Below are 22,893 nucleotides of genomic sequence, written 5' to 3'. Positions count from 1 at the left end.
GACACCATGCCGAAAACAAAGAAGGTTTCTTCGGAGCCTAAAAAGACTTCCGAAAAGGTTTCGGTTCCAAAACAGCCAGCCTCGGAGCCGAAAACTAGTTCCTATACAGAGGAACAAGGATTAACCTCCCAATTACATAGATTTGGAGAGGAGCTTCAAGCTGTAGAGCCTGACTACACACAAAGAAGGCTTCATATTCATGAGGACACAGGGAAAATAACCACTCTTCCCCCAATCAAAATAAAAAGGAAACTTGCCTTTCAACAAAAGGACAAGCAACCACAGGCAAAGGTGGCAAGGAAAACAACCCCACCACCGTCTCCACCACCATCAATACATGCATCACCAGCAACAACTCCACCACTGATGCACTCACCAGCTCATACCACAATGAGTCAGGATGATCCCGATGCATGGGACCTCTACGATGCTCCAGTGTCTGACAATAGCCCAGACTCTTATCCTACAAAACCGTCACCACCTTAGGACAGTACATCCTATACACAGGTGGTCGCAAGGGCAGCCGAGTTTCACAATGTCTCCTTACATTCGGAACCAATTGAGGATGACGTTCTCTTTAACACCCTATCCTCCACCCATAGCCAGTATCAATGCCTTCCCATGCTCCCAGGAATGCTAAGACATTCAAAACAAATTTTTCAGGATCCAGTTAAAGGCAGAGCCATAACTCCAAGGGTGGAGAAAAAATATAAGCCACCGCCCACAGATCCAATATATATTACAACACAACTAACACCAGACTCAGTAGTTGTGGGGGCAGCTCGTAAAAGAGCCAACTCTCATACCTCAGGCGACGCACCACCTCCAGACAAGGAGAGCCGCAAATTTGATACTGCGGGAAAAAGGGTTGCAGCACAAGCAGCAAATCAGTGGCGTATTGCCAATTCACAAGCACTTTTGGCAAGATACGACAGGGCTCATTGGGGTGAAATGCACCATTTCATCGAACACTTACCCAAGGAGTTCCAAAAAAGAGCGCAACAGGTGGTGGCAGAGGGACAAAGTATCTCAAATAATCAGATACGGTCTTCCACGGATGCAGCAGATACAGCTGCAAGAACAATAAACACTGCAGTCACAATACGAAGGCACGCATGGCTGCGCACTTCTGGGTTCAAACCGGAAATCCAGCAGGCTGTGCTCAATATGCCGTTTAATGAACAGCAATTGTTTGGGCCGGAGGTAGACACTGCCATCGAAAAACTCAAAAAGGACACTGATACAGCCAAAGCCATGGGCGCACTCTACTCCCCGCAGAGCAGAGGCACATTTCGGAAAACACCTTTTAGGGGAGGGTTTCGAGGTCAACCCACAGAAACCCCAACCTCACAAACAAGGCCTACCTACCAGGGTCAATATAAGAGGGGAGGTTTTCGGGGGCAATTTAGGGGGGGCCAATTCCCAAAAAATAGAGCAATTCCAAGGCCCCAAAACCCCTCAAAATAAGCAGTGACTCACAAGTCACACACCCCCATCACATAACACCTGTGGGGGGAAGACTAAGCCAATTTTACAAACTTTGGGAGGAAATAACAACAGACACTTGGGTCTTAGCAATTATCCAGCATGGTTATTGCATAGAATTTCGCCAATTCCCTCCAAACGTCCCATCGAAAACACACAATATGTCAAAACAACATATAGATCTTCTAGGACTAGAAGTTCAAGCATTGCTACAAAAGGACGCAATAGAATTAGTACCAATTCAACAAAAAAACACAGGAGTTTACTCACTGTACTTTCTAATACCCAAAAAGGACAAAACTCTGAGACCAATACTAGATCTCAGAACACTAAATACCTACATAAAATCAGACCACTTTCACATGGTCACATTACAAGACGTAATCCCACTGCTCAAACAGCAAGACTACATGACAACATTAGATCTAAAAGATGCGTATTTCCATATACCAATACATCCTTCACACAGGAAATACCTAAGGTTCGTATTCCAAGGAATACATTACCAATTCAAAGTGTTGCCATTCGGAATAACCACTGCGCCAAGAGTTTTTACAAAATGCCTGGCAGTAGTAGCTGCACATATCAGAAGGCAGCAAATACATGTGTTCCCGTACTTAGACGACTGGTTAATCAAAACCAACACGCTAAAACAGTGTTCACAGCACACAAAATATGTCATAGAAACCCTTCACAGGCTAGGTTTCTCCATCAACTACGCAAATTCACACCTTTTGCTGTGTCAAACGCAGCAATACTTAGGACCGACAATCATCACAGCAAAAGGGATTGCCACTCCAAGTCCACAACGGGTTCAAACATTTCACAAAGTAATACAGGCCATGTATCCAACACAAAAGATACAAGTCAGAATGGTAATGAAACTACTAGGCATGATGTCTTCATGCATAGCCATTGTCCCAAACGCAAGATTGCACATGCGGCCCTTACAACAGTGCCTAGCATCACAATGGTCACAAGCACAGGGTCAACTTCTAGATCTGGTGTTGATAGACCGCCAAACATACATCTCGCTTCTGTGGTGGAACAGTACAAATTTAAACCGAGGACGGCCTTTCCAAGACCCAGTGCCACAATACGTCATAACAACAGATGCTTCCATGACAGGGTGGGGAGCACACCTCAATCAACACAGCATCCAAGGACAATGGGACATACATCAGAGACAGTTTCACATAAATCACTTGGAAATGTTAGCAGTATTTCTAGCGCTGAAAGCATTTCAACCCATAATAACCCAAAATACATTCTTGTCAAAACAGACAACATGACAACAATGTATTATCTAAACAAACCAGGAGGGACACACTCGACACTGTTGTGCCTCCTAACACAGAAAATATGGCATTGGGCGATTCACAACCACATTCGCCTAATAGCACAATTTATTCCAGGGATTCAGAAACAGTTGGCAGACAATCTCTCTTGAGATCACCAACAAACCCACGAATGGGAAATTCACCCCCAAATACTAAACAATTACTTTCAAATTTGGGGAACACCTCAAATAGATCTATTTGCAACAAAGGAAAACTCAAAATGCCAAAACTTCGCATCCAGGTACCCACAAGATCAATCCCAAGGCAATGCTCTATGGATGAACTGGTCAGGGATCTTTGCATACGCTTTTCCCCCTCTCCCTCTCATTCCATATGTAGTAAACAGGTTGAGTCAAAACAACCTCAAACTCATACTAATAGCACCAACATGGGCGAGGCAACCTTGGTACACAACACTACTAGACCTGTCAGTAGTACCTCATGTCAAACTACCCAACAAACCAGATCTGTTAACACAACACAAACAACAGATCAGACATCCAAATCCAGCATCGCTGAATCTAGCAATTTGGCTCCTGAAATCCTAGAATTCGGACACTTGCACCTCACACAAGAATGTATGGAGGTCATTAAACAAGCTAGGAAATCTACCACTAGACACTGCTACGCAAACAAGTGGAAAAGATTTGTGTATTACTGCCAGAATAATCAAATTCAGCCATTACACGCATCTCCAAAAGATATAGTAGGATATTTACTACATTTGCAAAAATCAAATCTAGCTTTCTCTTCCATAAAAATACATCTCACCGCAATATCAGCTTACCTACAAATTACTCATTCAACTTCACTATTTAGAATACCAGTCATTAAAGCGTTTATGGAAGGCTTAAAGAGAATCATACCACCAAGAACACCACCTGTTCCTTCATGGAACCTCAACATTGTCTTATCAAGACTCATGGGTCCACCTTTCGAGCCCATGCATTCTTGTGAAATGCAATACTTAACGTGGAAAGTTGAATTTTTGATTGCCATCACATCTCTAAGAAGAGTGAGCGAGATTCAAGCATTTACCATACAATAACCATTTATTCAGATACATAAAAATAAAGTAGTTCTAAGAACAAATCCTAAATTTTTACCAAAGGTTATCTCACCGTTCCACTTAAATCAAACAGTAGAATTGCCAGTGTTCTTCCCACAACCAGATTCTGTAGCTGAAAGAGCACTACATACATTAGACATCAAAAGAGCACTAATGTACTACATTGACAGAACGAAACTAATTAGAAAAACAAAACAACTATTTAGTGCCTTTCAAAAACCTCATACAGGAAATCCAATTTCAAAACAAGGCATTGCTAGGTGGATAGTTAACTGTATTCAAACCTGCTATCTTAAAGCAAAGAGAGAGCTGCCTCTTACACCAAAGGCACACTCAACCAGAAAGAAAGGGGCTACCATGGCCTTTCTAGGAAATATTCCAATGAACGAAATATGTAAGGCAGCAACATGGTCTACGCCTCATTCATTTACCAAGCACTACTGTGTAGATGTGTTAACTGCACAACAAGCCACAGTAGGTCAGGCTGTACTAAGAACATTATTTCAAACTACTTCAACTCCTACAGGCTGAACCACCGCTTTTGGGGAGATAACTGCTTACTAGTCGGTGCACAGCATGTGTATCTGCAGCTACACATGCCATCGAACGGAAAATGTCACTTACCCAGTGTACATCTGTTCGTGGCATGAGTCGCTGCAGATTCACATGCGCCCACACGCCTCCCCGGGAGCCTGTAGCCGTTTAGAAGTAGATCTTGAACATTTGTACATTTGTAAATATATTACTTTAACCTTTATTATGTACATACGTATTCATTCCATTGCATGGGCACTATTACTAACATACACAACTCCTACCTCACCCTCTGCGGGGAAAACAATCTAAGATGGAGTCGACGCCCATGCGCAATGGAATCGAAGTGGGAGGAGTCCCTCGGTTTCGTGACTCGAAGAAAAACAACTTGTAACACTCCGAGCCCAACACCAGACGGCGGACTGTGCACAGCATGTGAATCTGCAGCGACTCATGCCACGAACAGATGTACACTGGGTAAGTGACATTTTCCATATATATATATATATATATATTCTTAGATAGTTTTTTTTCCGCCATCGGGTTCGGACGTGTTCCTTTTCGCTCCGTGTTTCGGGTCGGAAAGTTAGTTAGAATCTCGGAAAAATCGTCGGTATTGTTTGCGTTCGGTATCTGGTTAGTTACAACAGATCGACACCGACTTTTGAAGAGCTCCGGTGGCCCTTCGGGGTTTTTTCGATCCCCCGTCGGGGCCTGGTCGGCCCGGCCACGTGTCTCTTCAAGGCTGATGGAACAGACCCCATTCCGCTTCTGCCCAAAATGCCATAACAAGTATCCATATACAGATCAGCATCTGGTCTGTAACTTGTTTGTCGCCGGAACACAAGGAAGATACTTGTGAAGCCTGTCGAGCGTTTCGGTCCAGGAAGACACTAAGAGACCGAAGAGCAAGGAGACTGCAATTGGCGTCGGCGCCGACAGGACAAGAGCGTTTCGAGGAGGAGGAAGAAACATTCTCCATCCATGAATCTGACTCAGATGAGATCGATCCCGAAGAAACGCCGAAAACCGTGAGTAAGACGTCGAAACACCAAACTCACGAAAAAACCACTAAAGCCCAGGGGACACCACCGCCAACAGGCCATGGCTTAACCCGAAAAATAGGTGACCGATCATCGGCACCGAAAAAGGGCACGCTGGGGGCGAAGTCATCCGACTCCGGTCGAGATACCGCCACACAGCAATCTCGGGCTCGAGATAGTGGCTCCGAGCAGGTTCGGCGCCGAAATGGGTCGGCACCGAGAGACCACGACGCCGAAAGTAAAGAAGGTTTAGTCGGAACCAAAAAAAGCAGCCGATAAGGTTTCGATACCGAAACATCCGGCCTCGGAACCGAAAACGAGTTCCTACACTGAGGAACAAGGACTGTCCACACAAATGAAGACACATAGATTTGGACAGGAATTGGAAACAATAGAGCCAGACTATACACAAAGAAGGCTCCATATCCAAAAAGAAACAGGGAAGATCAGTACTCTCCCTCCGATTAAAATGAAACGCAAACTTGCCTTGCAGGAAAAAGACAAGCAGCCACAGGCAAAGGTGGCTAAACAAGTAACCCCGCCACCATCTCCACAATGCTCTCCGCAACCATCACCATTAGCCACTCCACCAATGATGCAATCCCCAACTCATACAGGAATGAGTCAAGATGACCCTGACGCGTGGGACCTTTATGTCGCACCAGTGTCAGATAATAGTCCTGAATGTTATCCAACTAGACCGTCGCCACCAGAGGATAGTACAGCCTACACAAAGGTGGTGTCGAGAGCAGCAGCATTTCATAATGTCAGCATGCATGCTGAACCCATTGAAGACGACTTTCTTTTTAACACACTGTCGTCCACACACAGCCAGTATCAAAGTCTTCCTATGCTACCCGGAATGCTAAAACACTCTAAACAAGTGTTTGAAGAGCCTGTAAAAGGAAGGGCCATTACTCCAAGAGTGGAGAAAAAATATAAACCGCCACCAACAGACCCCGTGTACATCACACAACAGCTAACACCGGACTCAGTTGTAGTAGGGGCTGCGCGCAAAAGAGCGAACTCACATACTTCAGGAGATGCACCACCTCCAGATAAAGAAAGTAGAAAATTCGACACAGCAGGCAAAAGGGTGGCGGCACAGGCTGCAAACCAGTGGCGTATTGCCAATTCACAGGCTTTGTTGGCCAGATACGATAGGGCCCATTGGGACGAAGTGCAACACTTTATAGAACATTTGCCCAAGGAGTTCCAAAAGAGAGCGCAGCAAGTAGTAGAAGAAGGACAGAGTATCTCCAACAATCAGATACGGTCAGCAATGGATGCTGCAGATACAGCTGCTAGAACTGTCAACACAGCAGTAACAATAAGGAGGCATGATTGGCTGCGTACATCAGGATTTAAACCAGAAATACAGCAAGCTGTGCTGAATATGCCATTCAACGGACAGCAGTTGTTTGGGCCGGAAGTGGACAATGCGATCGAAAAACGTAAAAAAGACACTGACACGGCCAAAGCCATGGGCGCACTCTACTCCCCACAGGGCAGAGGCACATTTCGGAAAACACAGTTTAGAGGGGGGTTTCGAGGACAAAGCACAGAACCCACAACCTCACAGACAAGACCCACTTACCAGAGCCAGTATCAGCGGGGAAGTTTTCGGGGACAATATAGAGGGGGACAATTCCAAAAGAATAGAGGAAAGTTCCAAAGTCCCAAAACTCCTCAAAACAAACATTGACTTCCAAGTCACACATCCCCAACACATAACATCTGTGGGGGGGAGACTAACCAAATTTTACAAACATTGGAAGGAAATAACAGACACTTGGGTCCTAGCAATTATCCAGCATGGTTATTGCATAGAATTTCTCAAATTCCCTCCAAACGTCCCACCGAAAACACACAATATGTCAAAACAACATATAGATCTTCTAGGACTAGAGGTTCAGGCATTGCTACTAAAACAAGCAATAGAATTAGTACCAAAACACCAGAAAGGAACAGGAGTTTACTCTCTGTACTTTCTCATACCCAAAAAAGACAAAACTCTGAGACCTATATTAGATCTCCGAACACTAAATACCTACATCAAATCAGATCACTTTCAAATGGTGACATTACAAGACTTAATTCCACTACTCAAACAACAAGACTACATGACAACACTAGACCTAAAGGATGCATATTTCCATATACCGATACATCCTTCTCACAGAAAGTACTTAAGGTTTGTATTCCAGGGGATACATTACCAATTCAAGGTGTTGCCATTCGGAATAACAACTGCGCCAAGAGTTTTTACAAAGTGCCTGGCAGTCGTAGCTGCACATATCAGAAGGCAGCAAATACATGTGTTCCCGTACCTAGACGATTGGTTAATCAAAACCAACACGCTAGAAAAATGTTCACAACACACAAAGTATGTCATAGAAACCCTTCACAAACTAGGTTTCTCAATCAACTACACAAAGGCACACCTTATACCGTGTCAAACACAGCAATACTTAGGGGCGACAATCAACACAGCAAAAGGGATTGACACTCCAAGTCCACAAAGGGTTCAGGCATTTCACAAGGTAATACAGGCCATGTATCCGAAACAAAAAATACAAGTCAAAATGGTGATGAAACTCCTAGGCGTGATGTCCTCATGCATAGCCATTGTCCCAAACGCAAGGTTGCACATGCAGCCCTTACAACAGTGCCTAGCATCACAGTGGTCACAGGCACAGGGTCAACTTCTAGATCTGGTGTTGGTAGACCGCCAAACATACACCTCGCTTCAATGGTGGAACAGTATAAATTTAAACAAAGGGCGGCCTTTTCAAGACCCAGTGCCACAATATGTAATAACGACAGATGCCTCCATGGTAGGGTGGGGAGCACACCTCAATCAATACAGCATCCAAGGTCAATGGGACACTCACCAAAAACAGTCTCACATAAATCACTTAGAACTGTTAGCGGTATTTCTAGCGCTCAAAGCATTTCAACCCATAATAAGACACAAACACATTCTTGTCAAGACAGACAACATGACAACGATGTATTACCTAAACAAACAGGGAGGGACACACTCAACACAGTTGTGTCTCCTGGCACAAAAAATATGGCATTGGGCGATTCACAACCACATTCGCCTAATAGCACAATTTATTCCAGGAATTCAGAATCAGTTAGCAGACAATCTCTCTCGGGATCACCAACAGATCCACGAATGGGAGATTCACCCCCAAATACTAAATACTTACTTCCAGAGATGGGGAACACCACACATAGATCTATTTGCAACAAAGGAAAACGCAAAATGCCAAAACTTCGCATCCAGGTACCCACAAGATCAGTCTCAGGGCAATGCGTTATGGATGAGTTGGTCAGGGATATTTGCTTACGCTTTTCCCCCTCTCCCACTCCTTCCATATCTAGTAAACAAGTTGAGTCAAAACAAACTCATACTAATAGCACCAACATGGGCAAGACAACCTTGGTACACAACACTACTAGACCTTTCAGTAGTGCCCCATGTCAAACTACCATCAGGTTTGTAATTCAGGGAAAACTAAACCAGTTCAAAGTGTTACCCTTCGGGATAACAACAGCTCCCAGAGTATTCACAAAATGCCTGGCAGTAGTAGCTGCGTACCTAAGAAAACACATTCATGTCTTCCCATATCTCGATGATTGGCTAATAAAATCCAACAGTCATACAATGTCAAAACCATACACATTATGTAATACACACCCTAGGGTTCTCCATAAACTACCGACAATCCCACCTACAACCTGTGCAATTTCAGCAGTATTTAGGAGCCACACTAAATACACAAACAGCACTTGCAAGCCCACGTCCACACACAATACAAGCATTTCACAATGTATTGGCACAAATTCAGTCAGGCTAACGGCACACTGTCAAATTTGTAATGAAACTGTTGGGTATGATGGCATCATGCATCGCCATTGTCCTACATGCAAGATTAAAATGCAGCCTTTACAACAGTGTCTTGCACAGCAATGGTCATCGGCACAGGGTCAACTTCACGATCTAGTGTTGATAGACCGTCAAACACGCATATCACTTCAGTGGTGGAATTCCACAAATCTAAAGAAAGGGTTGTCCTTTTCAAGACTCTGTGCCTCAGACCATACTTACAACAGATGCATCAATGATTGGATGGGGGGCACACCTCAACAATCACAACATTCAAGGACAATGGGACGCTAAACACAAACCGTTTCACATTAATCGCCTACAATTGCTAGCCGTATTCCTAGCACTCAAAAGCTTTTCTGACTCTTCTCACTCACAAGAACATCCTCATCAAAACAGACAACACGACAACAATGTATTACCTAAACAAACAAGGAGGGACCCATTCATCTCAACTGTCCCTCCTAGCCCAAAACATTTGGCAGTGGGCAATCCACAACAACATTCACCTGGTAGCACAATACATTCCAGGGATACACAACCAATTGGCAGATGTTCTCAGCCGAGACCATCAACAAACGAACGAGTGGGAAATTCATCCATAAGTGCTTCAAACATACTTTCACCACTGGGGAACGCCAGACATAGACCTATTCACCACCAGCGAAAATGCAAAATTCCAAAACTTTGCATCCAGGTACCCACATGCTCTGTCCAAAGGCCATGCTCTATGGATGAATTGGTCAGGGATATTTGCTTACGCTTTTTCCCCTCTCCCGCTCCTTCCATTTCTAGTCAACAAACTGCGTCAAAACAAACTCCCTCATACTTACAGCACCAACGTGGGCACGTCAACCTGGTACACAACACTATTAGATCTGTCAGTAGTACCACATATCAAACTCCCGACCAGATCTGTTAAAACAAACAAATGATCAGGCATCCAGCTCCCAAAATACTCAATCTAGTGATTTGGCTCCTGAAATCATAGTTTGGATACCTACAACTACCAGCTGAGTTTATGGAAGTAATTAAACAAGCAAGGAAACCCACTACCAGGCAGTGTTTTCCAAACAAATGGAAATGATTTGTGTATTACTGTCAATCTAAACAAATTACCCCTCTTTCAGCGTCAATACAAGACATTGTAGGTTATTTGCTTCATTTGCAAAAGACAAATTTAGCCTTTTCATCCATTAAAATACATCTCACTGCAATCTCTGCGTACTTGCAAAATATACAACACAGTTCTTTAGAGTCCCTGTTATCATAGCCTTCATGGAAGGATTAAAACACATCATTCCACCTACAACACCTCCAATACCATCGTGGAATCTAAACATAGTGCTCACACGACTTATGGGGCCACCATTTGAACCTATGCATTCATGCCAGATTCAATATTTATCATGGAAAGTTGCCTTCCTAGTCGCAATTACTTCATTAAGAGTTAGTGAAATCCAAGCTTTCACAATTCGAGAACCGTTCATACAAGTCCATAAACATAAAATTGTAATTCGAACAAACCCAAAATTTCTCCCAAAAGTTATATCTCTGTTTCATATTAATCAAACAGTGGAGCTACCAGTCTTCTTCCCACAGCCAGACTCTGTAGCAGGAAGAGCCCTGCATACATTAGATTTTAAAAGAACCTTAATGTATTACATTGGCAGGACAAAATCCTGTAGGAAAACCGAACAGTTATTTGTAGCATTCCAAAAACCACATACTGGTAACCTTATTTCAAAACAAGGGTTAGCTAGATGGATAGTAAAATGTAACCAAACATGTTACCTAAAAGCTAAAAGACCGCTATTAGTTACACCTAGAGCACATTCCACACAGAAAAAAGGGGCTACAATGGCTTTCTTAGTTAACATACCAATGGCTGAAATTTGTAAATCAGCCACTTAGACAGCACCACATACATTTACCAAGCATTACTGTGTAGATGTGTTAGCAACACAGCAGGCCACAGTAGGACAGGCTTTACTAAGAACACTATTTCAAACAACTTCAACTCCTACAGGCTGAGTACCGCTTATGGGAGGTAAAACTGCTTTGTAGTCTATGCATAGCATGTGTATCTGCAGCTACACATCCATCGAATGGAAAATGTCACTTACCCAGTGTACATCTGTTTGTGGCATGTTCCGCTGCAGATTCACATGCAACCTCCCCTGTAGCAGTTTGTTCAACATTCACTTGTATATATGTGTATATATATAAGTTCGATGGCATGTGTAGCTGCAGATACACATGCTGTGCATTATCCTGCCATCTAGTGTTGGGCTCAGAGTGTTACAAGTTGTTTTTCTTCGAAGAAGTCTTTTCGAGTCACGAGACCGAGGGACTCCTCCCTTTCGGCTCCATTGTGCATGGGCGTTGACTCCATCTTAGATTATTTTCTTTCCGCCATCGGGTTCGGACGTGTTCCTCTTCACTCCGTATTTCGAATCGGGAAAGTTAGCTAAGTATCGAAACATTTTACGGTATTGTTTGCGCTCGGTACCGGTTTAGTGTTAGTACATCGACACCGATTGTAGAAGCGCTCCGGTGGCCCTTTGGGGCTTCCACTCTTCAGCGGGGCCTGGTCGGCCCGACCGCGTCCACCGTCAAAACTCATGGACCGGACCCCCTTCCGCTTCTGCCCGAATTGCCACGCCAAGTATCCTTACACAGACCAACACTTGGTCTGTAATCTGTGTCTATCACCGGAACACAGGGAGGATACTTGCGAGGCCTGTCGGGCATTGCGATCGAAGAGCCAGAAGACTTCAGATGGCATTGACACCAGCCGAACAGATCGACGTCGAGGAAGAGGAGAGAATCTCCATTCAAGAATCGGACTCGGACGACTCCGAAAGTGAGCAACCGAAGGCACAGCAAAAAACTGTGAGTAAACCTGCCCCGGCCAAGCCTCACTCCAAGATTATAAAGGCCAAGGGGATGCCACCGCCAACAGGCCATGGCTTAACCTGAAAAAACAGTGACCAACCATCGGCACCGAAAAAGGCCTCCCAATAGCCGAAGACATCCGACTCCGGTTGAGATACCGGCTCCGAACCATCTCGGCACTGAGAGGTCGACACGCCCAAGGTAAAAAAGGTTTCCTCTGAGCCGAAAAAGACTGCTCCAAAACCTTCGGTGCCGAAAAAGGCAGTCTCTGAGCCGAAAATAGGCTCCTACACAGAAGAGCACGGACTTTACAGCCAACTGCAAGAGCAGGAATTAAGTATGGGAGAGCCATACCATACTCAAAGGAGGCTGCACATCCAGAAAGAGACTGGTAAAATTCAAACTCTTCAAATAAAAAGAAAGCTAGCATTCCAGGAGTCTGAAATGCAGGCAAAGGTGGCTAGAGACAGAACACCACCACCAAGGTTTTCGCCACAGTCTTCTCCACTGCACTCACCACAGCTGTCCCCAGTAACAACACCCCCAATGCAATCACCAACACAAACGGGGATGACACAGGATGATCCGGATGCATGGGACTTGTATGATGCACCGGTCTCCGACAACAGTCCCAATTGTTACCCGGCAAGGCCGTCACCACCAGAGGACAGCACTGCATATATGCAGGTGTTATCAAGAGCAGCTACTTTCCACAATGTAGCAATGCATGCGTAGCCAATAGAAGACGACTTCTTATTTAACACCTTGGCATCCACTCACAGCTCTTATCAAAGTTTGCCAATGCTCCCAGGCATGCTCAAGCATGGCAAACAGGTGTTCCAGGACCCAGTGAAAGGCAGAGCTATCACGCCTAGGGTGGAGAAGAAAATATAAACCTCCCCCAACGGACCCTGTGTACATTACACAACAGCTAACTCCTGATTCAGTGGTAGTAGGAGCAGCCCAGAAAAGGGCAAACTCACAAACTTCTGGAGACACACCACCACCCGACAAGGCAAGTCGGAAGTTCGATGCTGTGGGCAAACGAGTGTCAGCACAGGCAGCCAATCAATGGCAGATTGCCAATTCACAGGCTCTACTGGCTCGCTACGACAGGGCACACTGGGACGAGATGCAACATATAATACAACACTTGCCCAAGAAACACCAAAAACATGCCCAACAGCTTGTGGAGGAAGGACAAGCGATTTCCAACAACCAGATAAGGTCTGCTCTGGACTCTGCAGACACAGCAGCACGGACGGTGAACACTGCGGTAACCATTCGCAGGCATGCATGGTTACGGAGCTCGGGTTTTAAACCGGAAATCCAGCAGGCTGTGCTAAATATGCCATTTAACCAAGAACAATTGTTTGGGCCAGAGGTGGACACAGCAATCGAAAAGCTAAAAAAGGACACAGACACTGCTAAAGCCATGGGCGCGCTCTAATCCCCACAAAGCAGAGGCACTTTTAGAAGACCATAGTTTAGAGGAGGGTTTTGTTCCCAAGACCCAGTGCCTCAATACGTGATCACAACAGATGATTCCATGATGGGGTGGGGAGCACACCTCCACCAGCACAGTATACAGGGACAATGGGAGGTTCAACAAAAACAACTGTGCATAAATCATTTAGAACTGTTGGCAGTGTTTCTAGCATTGAAAGCATTTCAACCACTGATAGCCCACAAACACATTCTTGTCAAAACAGACAACATGACAACAATGTATTACCTCAACAAACAAGGAGGGACACACTCGTCACAACTGTCTCATTTAGCACAGACAATTTGGCATTGGGCAATTCACAATCACATTCGCCTAATAGCACAATACATCCCAGGCATTCAAAACCAGTTAGCAGACCATCTCAGTCGAGATCACCAACAAACACACGAATGGGAAATTCATCCCCAGATCCTACAGGATTACATTCAACGCTGGGGAACACCAAAAATAGACCTATTCGCAACAAAACAAAACGCAAAATGCCAAAACTTCACGTCCAGGTACCCACACCCTCAGTCCAAGGGCAATGCGTTATGGATCAGTTGGTCAGGGATATTTGCTTACGCTTTTCCCCCTCTCCCACTCATTCCTTATCTGGTAAAAAAAACTGAGTCAAACCAGACTCAAACTAATACTAATAGCACCAACCTGGGCTCGCCAACCGGGGCACACAACACTGCTGGACCTATCAGTAATACCTCACGTCAAATTACCAAACAAACCAGATCTGTTAACTCAACACAAGCAACAGATCAGACACCCGAACCCAGCATTGCTCAATCTAGCAATCTGGCTCCTGAAGTCTTAGAATTTGGACACTTAGACCTTACACAAGAATGTATGGAGGTCACTAAACAAGCTAGGAAACCTACTACAAGACATTGTTATGCAAACAAATGGAAAATATTTGTTTACTACTGCCACAATAATCAAATTCAACCACTACATGCTTCCTCAAAGGACATTGTAAGTTACCTATTACACTTACAAAAGTCTAAACTAGCATTCTCTTCTATTAAAATACATCTCACAGCAATATCTGCCTATCTGCAGATAACACATTCAACATCGCTTTTTAGAATCCCAGTCATCAAAGCATTTATGGAGGGATTAAAAAGAATCATACCCCCGAGAACACCACCAGTACCTTGGTGGAACCTTAATATTATATTAACACGACTCATGGGACCACCATTTGAACCCATGTGATGTTGTGAAATGCAATACTTAACTTGGAAGGTAGCCTTCCTAATAGGTATCAGATCTCTTAGGAGAGTAAGTGAAATACAAGCATTCACTATACAGGAACCCTTTATACAAATACATAAACATAAAGTGGTTCTCGGTACAAATCCCAAATTCTTACCAAAAGTTATATCACCATTCCATCTAAACCAAACAGTGGAACTCCCAGTCTTCTTTCCACAACCAGACTCAGTGCCCGGAAGAGCCTTACATACATTAGACATTAAAAGAGCACTAATGTATTACATTGACAGAACAAAACAGTTTCACAAAACAATTGTTTGTAGCCTTTCAAAAACCTCATGCAGGAAATCCTATATCCAAACAAGGCATTGCCGGATGGATAGTGAAATGTATCCAAACTTGCTATATTAAAGCAAAAAGAGATCTACCTATTACACCCAGAGAGCATTCCACTAGGAAAAAAGGCGCCACAATGGCTTTTCTGGGAAACATACCTATGACAGAAATTTGTAAGGCAGCCACATTGTCTACGCCTCATACATTCACAAAACATTACTGTGTAGATGTGTTAACAACACAACAAGCCACAGTAGGACAGGCTGTATTACGAACGTTATTTCAGACAACTTCAACTCCTACAGGCTAAGCCATCGCTTTTGGGGAGATTACTGCTTACTAGTCTATGCACAGCATGTGTATCTGCAGCTACACATGCCATTTAACGGAAAATGTCACTTACCCAGTGTACATCTGTTCGTGGCATGAGACGCTGCAGATTCACATGCACCCTCCCACCTCCCCGGGAGCCTGTAGCCTTTATAAGTTGAATGAAATTTGTAAATAAAAACTATTTTAATACACATTATGTACATACATACTTACTCCATTGCATGGGCACTTTTAATATATTCACAACTCCTACCTCACCCTCTGCAGGGAAAACAATCTAGGATGGAGTCCGCGCCCATGCGCAATGGAGCCGAAAGGGAGGAGTCCCTCGGTCTCGTGACTCGAAAAGACTTCTTTGAAGAAAAGCAACTTGTAACACTCTGAGCCCAACACTAGATGGCAGGATAATGCACAGCATGTGAATCTGCAGCGTCTCATGCCACGAACAGATGTACACTGGGTAAGTGACATTTTCCATATATTCCATTTGCATGGACATCTTTTCTTTATACTCTAGCACTCCTTCCTTACCCTCTGCGGGAAAGCAATCTAACATGGAGTCGATGCCCATACGCAAAGAAGCCGAAGAGGAGGAGTCACTCGATCCCGTGACTCGAAAAGACTTCTTCGAAGAAAAACAACTTGTAACACTCTGGGCCCAACACTAGATGGAAGAATATGCATAGCATGTGAATCTGCAGCAGAATATGCCACAAACAGATGTACACTGGGTAAGTGACATTATATATATATATATATATATATATATATATATATATATATATATATATATATATATATATATATATATATATATATATATATATATATATATATGTGTACATATACATTTTTACACTCTGCTTCACCCTCCTGCGGGAAAACAATCAAAGCACTCAATGCCCATGCGCACTATGACAGAGAGGAGGAGTCACTCGATCTTGTGACTTGAACACCTTCTCTGAAGAAAAACAACTTGTAACACTACGTGCCCATCACTAGATGGCGGACTTATGCAAAGCATATGAATCTGCATCAGTACTTGCCACAGACAGATGTCTACTGGGTAAGTAACATTTTTCCTGGCAAGTTCGATATACAGAATGTCTATTTATATAGGGATGTATATTTATAAATTCTTGCCATGAGTTCGCATATATTGTGCTTGTGATGTTGATGTCCATCCGTTCGGCTCAAAGGCACGGTAAAAAAAAAAAAAAAATGGGTGAAACGGACATCTGCACGCCAGCGAGGATGACTGCTGGCTCCGTTGACTTCAGACTGAGTCGTGTGCGGGGCCGTTTCATTGTGATGCCCTCATTGACGTGGAGAGCTAGGAAGAAAAGATTTCCGGTGAATGCTGGCGCGTTGGGAGTACTGAAAAGGTGAGGAATCCATAGGTAGATACTATATCCCCCAGAAAAAGCGTTACAGAAGGTAAGTAACTTGTTCATTCGTGCTACACAATACAAAATGTAGGTGTGGTGGGTGCTGCTGCACATTTAGTAAGCTTTTTGCTTTGTTTTTGACATGTTTTATTTCCATTCTCTCATAGGCACAGATTCAGAGGATTCAGGAAAAGAGTCGAGATTTTCAGGCTACAGTGCGATTAATCAGTCAATTGCCAAATCACCTGCTCTAATTTCATCAATGGGTAACGGAGACCGGAATACTCTAGAGGACCCATTAAATCCTTCAAAGTTTCTGCCTGTACCTTTTATGTCTGCCTTACACTGTGTAATTCACAATGGTGAAGCAAAACCTGAAGCATCAGTAACGCCACCCTTACCTGCTGATGTCAAATCTTTGGGTATGATGGCTACTGGGCCCATTGCTTTGTCCCCGGTCAGAGAGCCTACAGCGGTTTCAACTCCAGTTGCAGCCGATCCTGAAAAACCTATTGATGTTTTGACTTTACCAGTTCCATCACCATTCTTGCCACATACTGTCCCAACCGGTAATCCAGCAGTGCATTTATCAATTCAACGAATAGCGGTGCCGTCACCAAAAGGACTTTCTGAGAGCTGTTCAGTTAACGGATCTCATCAACCACCAGGAAATGTGAACATTGCATTGCAAACATCTACCTTTATTTCAGCCCACGGTCAAGGTAGTTTTCCAACATCCCCTCTTGCCACATCAGATCCTATCAAAAAGCCAGTATCACACATAGTAGGACATAATCATCTATGTTCTCATGCCGAGGGAAGTAATGGAACAATTCCACCCCCGACTAATCTCAAATTAGTTCTTCCAGCAGCTGGTCTTGCACCGGCCTCACCAACATCTCCTTTCACTTTGTCAGCAGCACCTCTGCCCAGTAGTGTGATACCCTCCCAGAATACAGGTGTTTTAAATGTTACAGCCACTACTCCTTCTCCACCAATTGCTTTTGGTCTCGGCCAGGTGCAGTCCACTGTTCCTCCTGCTGTTCCTACACATACACCTGGCCCTGGCCCGAGCCCAAGTCCAGCTCTAACCCACAGCACTGCACAGAGTGATAGCACGTCATATATAAATGCTGTTGGAAATTCTAGCACGAATGGGACAATTCTTCCACCACAACAAATGGCTTCAGGGACATGTGGATCTTGTGGTCGCAGATGTAACTGTGGGACCAATGGAAGCCTTCATTATTTTTACCCTAGCCCAATACCTGGACAAGTCTACAGAGTTCCACAGCTGTTCACTCTGCCATCGCTTTGTAATGGCAGCTACCTCAACCAAGCACCTCAAACCAATGGGACACAGATTCCTTTTTTCTTGCCTCAGGCTCCCTATGCTAATGGTTTGATGCACGATGCTGTACTTGGAACCCAGCCCAACTATAGTATGCAGCAAATGGCGGGGTTTCCCAGATTTTATCAAATGTATCAACCTTCCAATGTAGTAAGCAACACAAACGGTTCTGGGCCCAAAAAGAATGGTAGTCTTTCTTCTTCTTACAATTGTGGTGTATCAGGCCACTATTCTCATGACTGCAAACAGCCACCCATGGATGCCAGCCAGCAAGGTAATCCTGAGAGTTCCCAAAGGACTTTTTAAGTGTAGTGTTTTCCTGTACTAGCGAGTACATGGTGATACAGCATTGAAAGTGTGAAATATTTGGGAGCCTGTCAGTGTGTTTGTTATTGTATGCACTGGAATGCCTGATGGGAAAACCACAGCGAATCTGGTCATGTTTCATGCTACTTAAATTACACCTGTTATCTTAAAATCTAGTGTCTAAATCCCAGGTGAGACCATGTATGTGGGACCAAGAAGCCAAATTAAAATGAGTTATCCTGTACTTTTAATGACCTTTACTTTGTGCTGTTTGGTACTAGGCACTATCCTGTCTGCAAAACTTAGTCATGATGGCAAGAACAATTCCCAGAATCATTGGCCATCAATTGGTTAATTAAGAAGCCCATTTACCAGCTTTTTATTTTTTAACGGTTCTTAAACTCTACCTTCCAAATTAAAAATGTTATCAGTTTTTTAAAGTACTTTTTTGTGCCATTCTGAAATAAATATATATATATATATATATATATATATATCTGTAGCCAGAATTCTTGAGCAAAGTTTATTAAGAGCTTAAATACAAAATTCAGGGTGAGATGTGCCTTTTTTATTTAAAAAATTCATTTTTTTCTATTTTCTAGTAGTTTGTTAAATTCCATGGTAAGCACTGACTTAGTAGTTCTCTTTCCTGTTATAAGCACTTGCAGACTGAGGTACGCACCACCCACTTCCCTTTCCCACCTTGCTTTGTACTCTGGAGATGGAAACACTTAAACACATATGATAATAATTAGAGAGAATATTAGGGCTGTTGCTCCCAGCCTGCTTGGCTACTTTTTTATCTTCAATGTCCGCCAATAAATCAAATTTAAGAGACGGTTCCAGATGGCCTTGCTAATAATCAAGTTGTCTCCTGGTGCAATCCTTCAAGTGACTTTTCTGCTTTTGGTCATGGCGCAATTCAGATCGGAATGGCGTGCGAGCTCTGGTGCTGAGGACTTGAGTGGCGCAGAGGACTTGAGTGGCGCAGAGGACTTGAGTGGCGCAGAGGACTTGAGTGGCGCAGAGGACTTGAGTGGCGCAGAGGACTTGAGATGGTCATATGCCCTCACTTTCACTTGAACTCTGATCTCCCCGGAGAAGCAGGCACCTCATTGAAGGGGAAAAGTGGATCCTGCCTTCTGATGCGCTCACCCGTCGCTGTTTGATCAGGTTCCCTGCTCATCAGTTGTGTGCATATTACATTTTTGGCACGTGTTGTAGATAACTATAGATTATTGCATATGAGGACCAAGCAGATTTTGATGGGGTTCTTCACAAAATACTTTCAGTGACTTAAAGAGCAGTTGCACAGGGAAAAGGAGGACATACCTGACTGCTTCTGGATTTTTGAGTTGTTAAGGAAAACCGCCAGCCTTTTACTGAAATTTTAGCTTTAGTCTCCCACAGAGTATGTATAGGGTAAAACAAACTGGTGTGAATGTTGTATAAGCTCTGCATATCTAGTTAACATTCGAAGAACGAGTGTTTTTGAAACTTAATTGATGTAGGTGGGGGAAATGATACATTTGCCTCTCTGGATTAAAGACTTCCTTCTACTCCGATAGTATTAAGTGGTATTTTGAAAGTAAAATGAATTATTTTATTCTAAGGAAAGTATGGTTTTCTACAGAGGTTTACCAGTTAATGTGTGTATCCTATCTACTGAGTAGCAAAATTACTTTTTTATATATAATTTACCACTGTGTGATTTATAATGTGAAAGACTGAATTTCGAGTGTTCAAAGTGGTGTTTAACCATGTCAGTGTCATGTCGCTACTTTAATGCTGCTGTTCTTTATATTTTTTTAATAGCCAACATATGCACTAATTTTGCTTCCAGGTTTTTTATAAAAAAAAATCCTAAAATGCACTGAGGTTATCTGGAAAATGTGTATCTTGATGCCTGCTGCATTGAACAAATGAGCTACCACCACAAACCCCTGTGCATTTTTGGCATATTTGTGGAGATCACATCAGAAGTGGATTTAAGAAATGTGATGTGTTATTGAATGGCAGCTGACAGTGAAAGTTGACTTTAGTAGTTGCGTCATAAAATGCTTATGGCAGACTTGAAAACAAGCCTTGATCTATTACATTTCCTCACAGGTGGCATTTATATCTATAGCACCATGTACATTTTTTGGACTTCTTTCTTGGGGATAGTTGGATGGGAAATTAGACAAAGCTTTAATTTTAAAATAACGTTTTAGTAAACCAAACTTATTTTGATTAAAAAAAATGTTTTTGTTTGTTATGACTATTTTTGGACCATATTAAATTATATGTTAAAGCTACAGTTCATTTGTTCCAGAGATAAATGGAAAGCGCCACATCAGTTGAATTACCTGCCGGATGTACTTTAAGGAATATTTTGTTTTCAAATACTGTACTGTATATAGGAGGTTTATTACCTTCTCTTTATTTGTATGTTTACCCTATACTTTGATATTTGAATTGTTATGTACTGGAAAATTTAATTATATTTCTAGAACAGATTGGATTTTATGCAAATGTATTTCCTTGAATTAACAGCAATAAAAAAAGTGGAAAAACCTGTCTCTGCTTTCCTCACACGTATGTGTATCTGTTAACCATTTGTACACTTTTGCCCTGCACTGTAGTGGTGGTCTAACCACGTTTCCCTTGCCACAAAGCACTGCTCATGTACCCTGCACATAAATCTTCATTAGTGCCTTTACTTTACCACCTTGGACATGAGACCGTTCAATATATTATTTATTACCTTGGCTGTTGAGTTGTGTAGTTTTGAGGCCACAGGTTCGATTTTGGGTGGCCACTCAGTTTTTCATTTTTCAGTGGTACACAAAATTACTAACATTTAGTTGCGCATCTATATATGACACAATGATGCGCACTCAATGCTTCATTTGGTTAACTGGTTAACATCAAGTCACAAGCACTTAATAGTCACACACATGGGCAGTGATCCTAGAGCACTTTAAAACAAATATATATAAGTATAGCAAACTTTGTACCATAGTACCTTACATAGGCTCACAGCCTAAAGAAAGGCTAAAAATGGCCAGATTTCAATGAATTTTCATTTTAAAAACAAACCAAATACGAATGTTACTAATAAAAAGTGACCATAGAAAATCTTTCACAAACCATTTTAAAAGGAAAAAGAAAAGGGAATATGAAACTTTGTTAGCCTTTAGGCTGCAATGCACAGCATAGTAGAGAAAAACTGGCACTCTACCTTTAAGAACCCCAAAATATACCTTAAGGAACTGAGCTCTGTCTTTTTGGCTTATCATTGGAAAATCGTTCCGAAACCTTTCCTTTGCTAGTCATTCAACAGTTTTCAGCATCTAGAGTGCAGGTAGATCTTTTTCTGGCAGAAAAACGTTCTTGTCAAGGATGCCTTCGCTTTTTGTGAAGTGCCTTTCATGTGAAAAGAAAACCTAGACAGAACCTCACTCTCTATTGTTTGCCTTCTGGAAAATCACCACCAAGAGACATTTACCAACTATCAGAAGTTGTCTTAAAAGTCTCTAAAAGACGGAGAAAGAAATCAGCCTGCATGGCCTCCAAGAGAATGCAAGATACAGCAGCTGGGTCATCAAAAAGCCTTGGAAGTTCATCCTTCTTCTAAAGAGCCTTCCTCTCACACCAGAGACTCTCAGCAGAAGATCCAGAGCATCATCAGAGGAAGAGGCAACACTCCTATTCAACATCGAGAAGCAATACGTCAAGGACCAAAAAAAGCTACCAGTGTGTTAGCTGGCAACAGGTACACCATCGAAGATGCTGTCGAGACATCATTCTATGTCAAAGCACCCTTGACGTTTAGCATCAGTTGTAGACAGCTCATTGATGTTTGAAGTTGGAAAAGTCTTTACTAGCAAATTAATCATCTGCCACAGTCTTTACCTCACTTGACACCAAGGGAAGAGCCCAATCAACTTAAAATACATTACCACGCTGGCTTCAGAGTTTGACACAGGAGTGTGCACCATACATCTGACTGAGAACTCCTGTACTTATTAAACATTGCAGGTTACACCTGAGATTTTGATCTCAAGTACTCCATCTCCCAGGAGATCAGTGTTGACTCAATTCTCGCTAGGCGCACCTTCAGCTTCACAGACTTCTCTTTTTCTGCAAGGCCACTGAGAAATCCCATACTTACAGCTTTGCCGCATAGACCTCCGCATAGATTTAAGAGT

General features: G+C 43.0%; 1 protein-coding gene across 1 annotated transcript in view; it reads left to right on the top strand.

Annotated features, from left to right (window-relative positions):
* ZCCHC2 (zinc finger CCHC-type containing 2) overlaps positions 1-21,259 on the top strand; it is a 362,663-nt gene extending 341,404 nt beyond the window's left edge. Inside the window, exon 11 of the mRNA XM_069219490.1 lies at positions 17,211-21,259. Coding sequence (XP_069075591.1) covers positions 17,211-18,700 — 1,490 coding nt within the window. The 3' untranslated portion in view covers positions 18,701-21,259. The remainder of the gene's footprint in view (positions 1-17,210) is intronic.
* The last annotated feature ends 1,634 nt before the right edge of the window (positions 21,260-22,893 follow it).

Source organism: Pleurodeles waltl, chromosome 2_2, assembly GCF_031143425.1.
Source record: "Pleurodeles waltl isolate 20211129_DDA chromosome 2_2, aPleWal1.hap1.20221129, whole genome shotgun sequence".
NCBI classification, from domain to species: domain Eukaryota; kingdom Metazoa; phylum Chordata; class Amphibia; order Caudata; family Salamandridae; genus Pleurodeles; species Pleurodeles waltl.
This window is presented reverse-complemented; position numbering and strand designations above follow the sequence as displayed.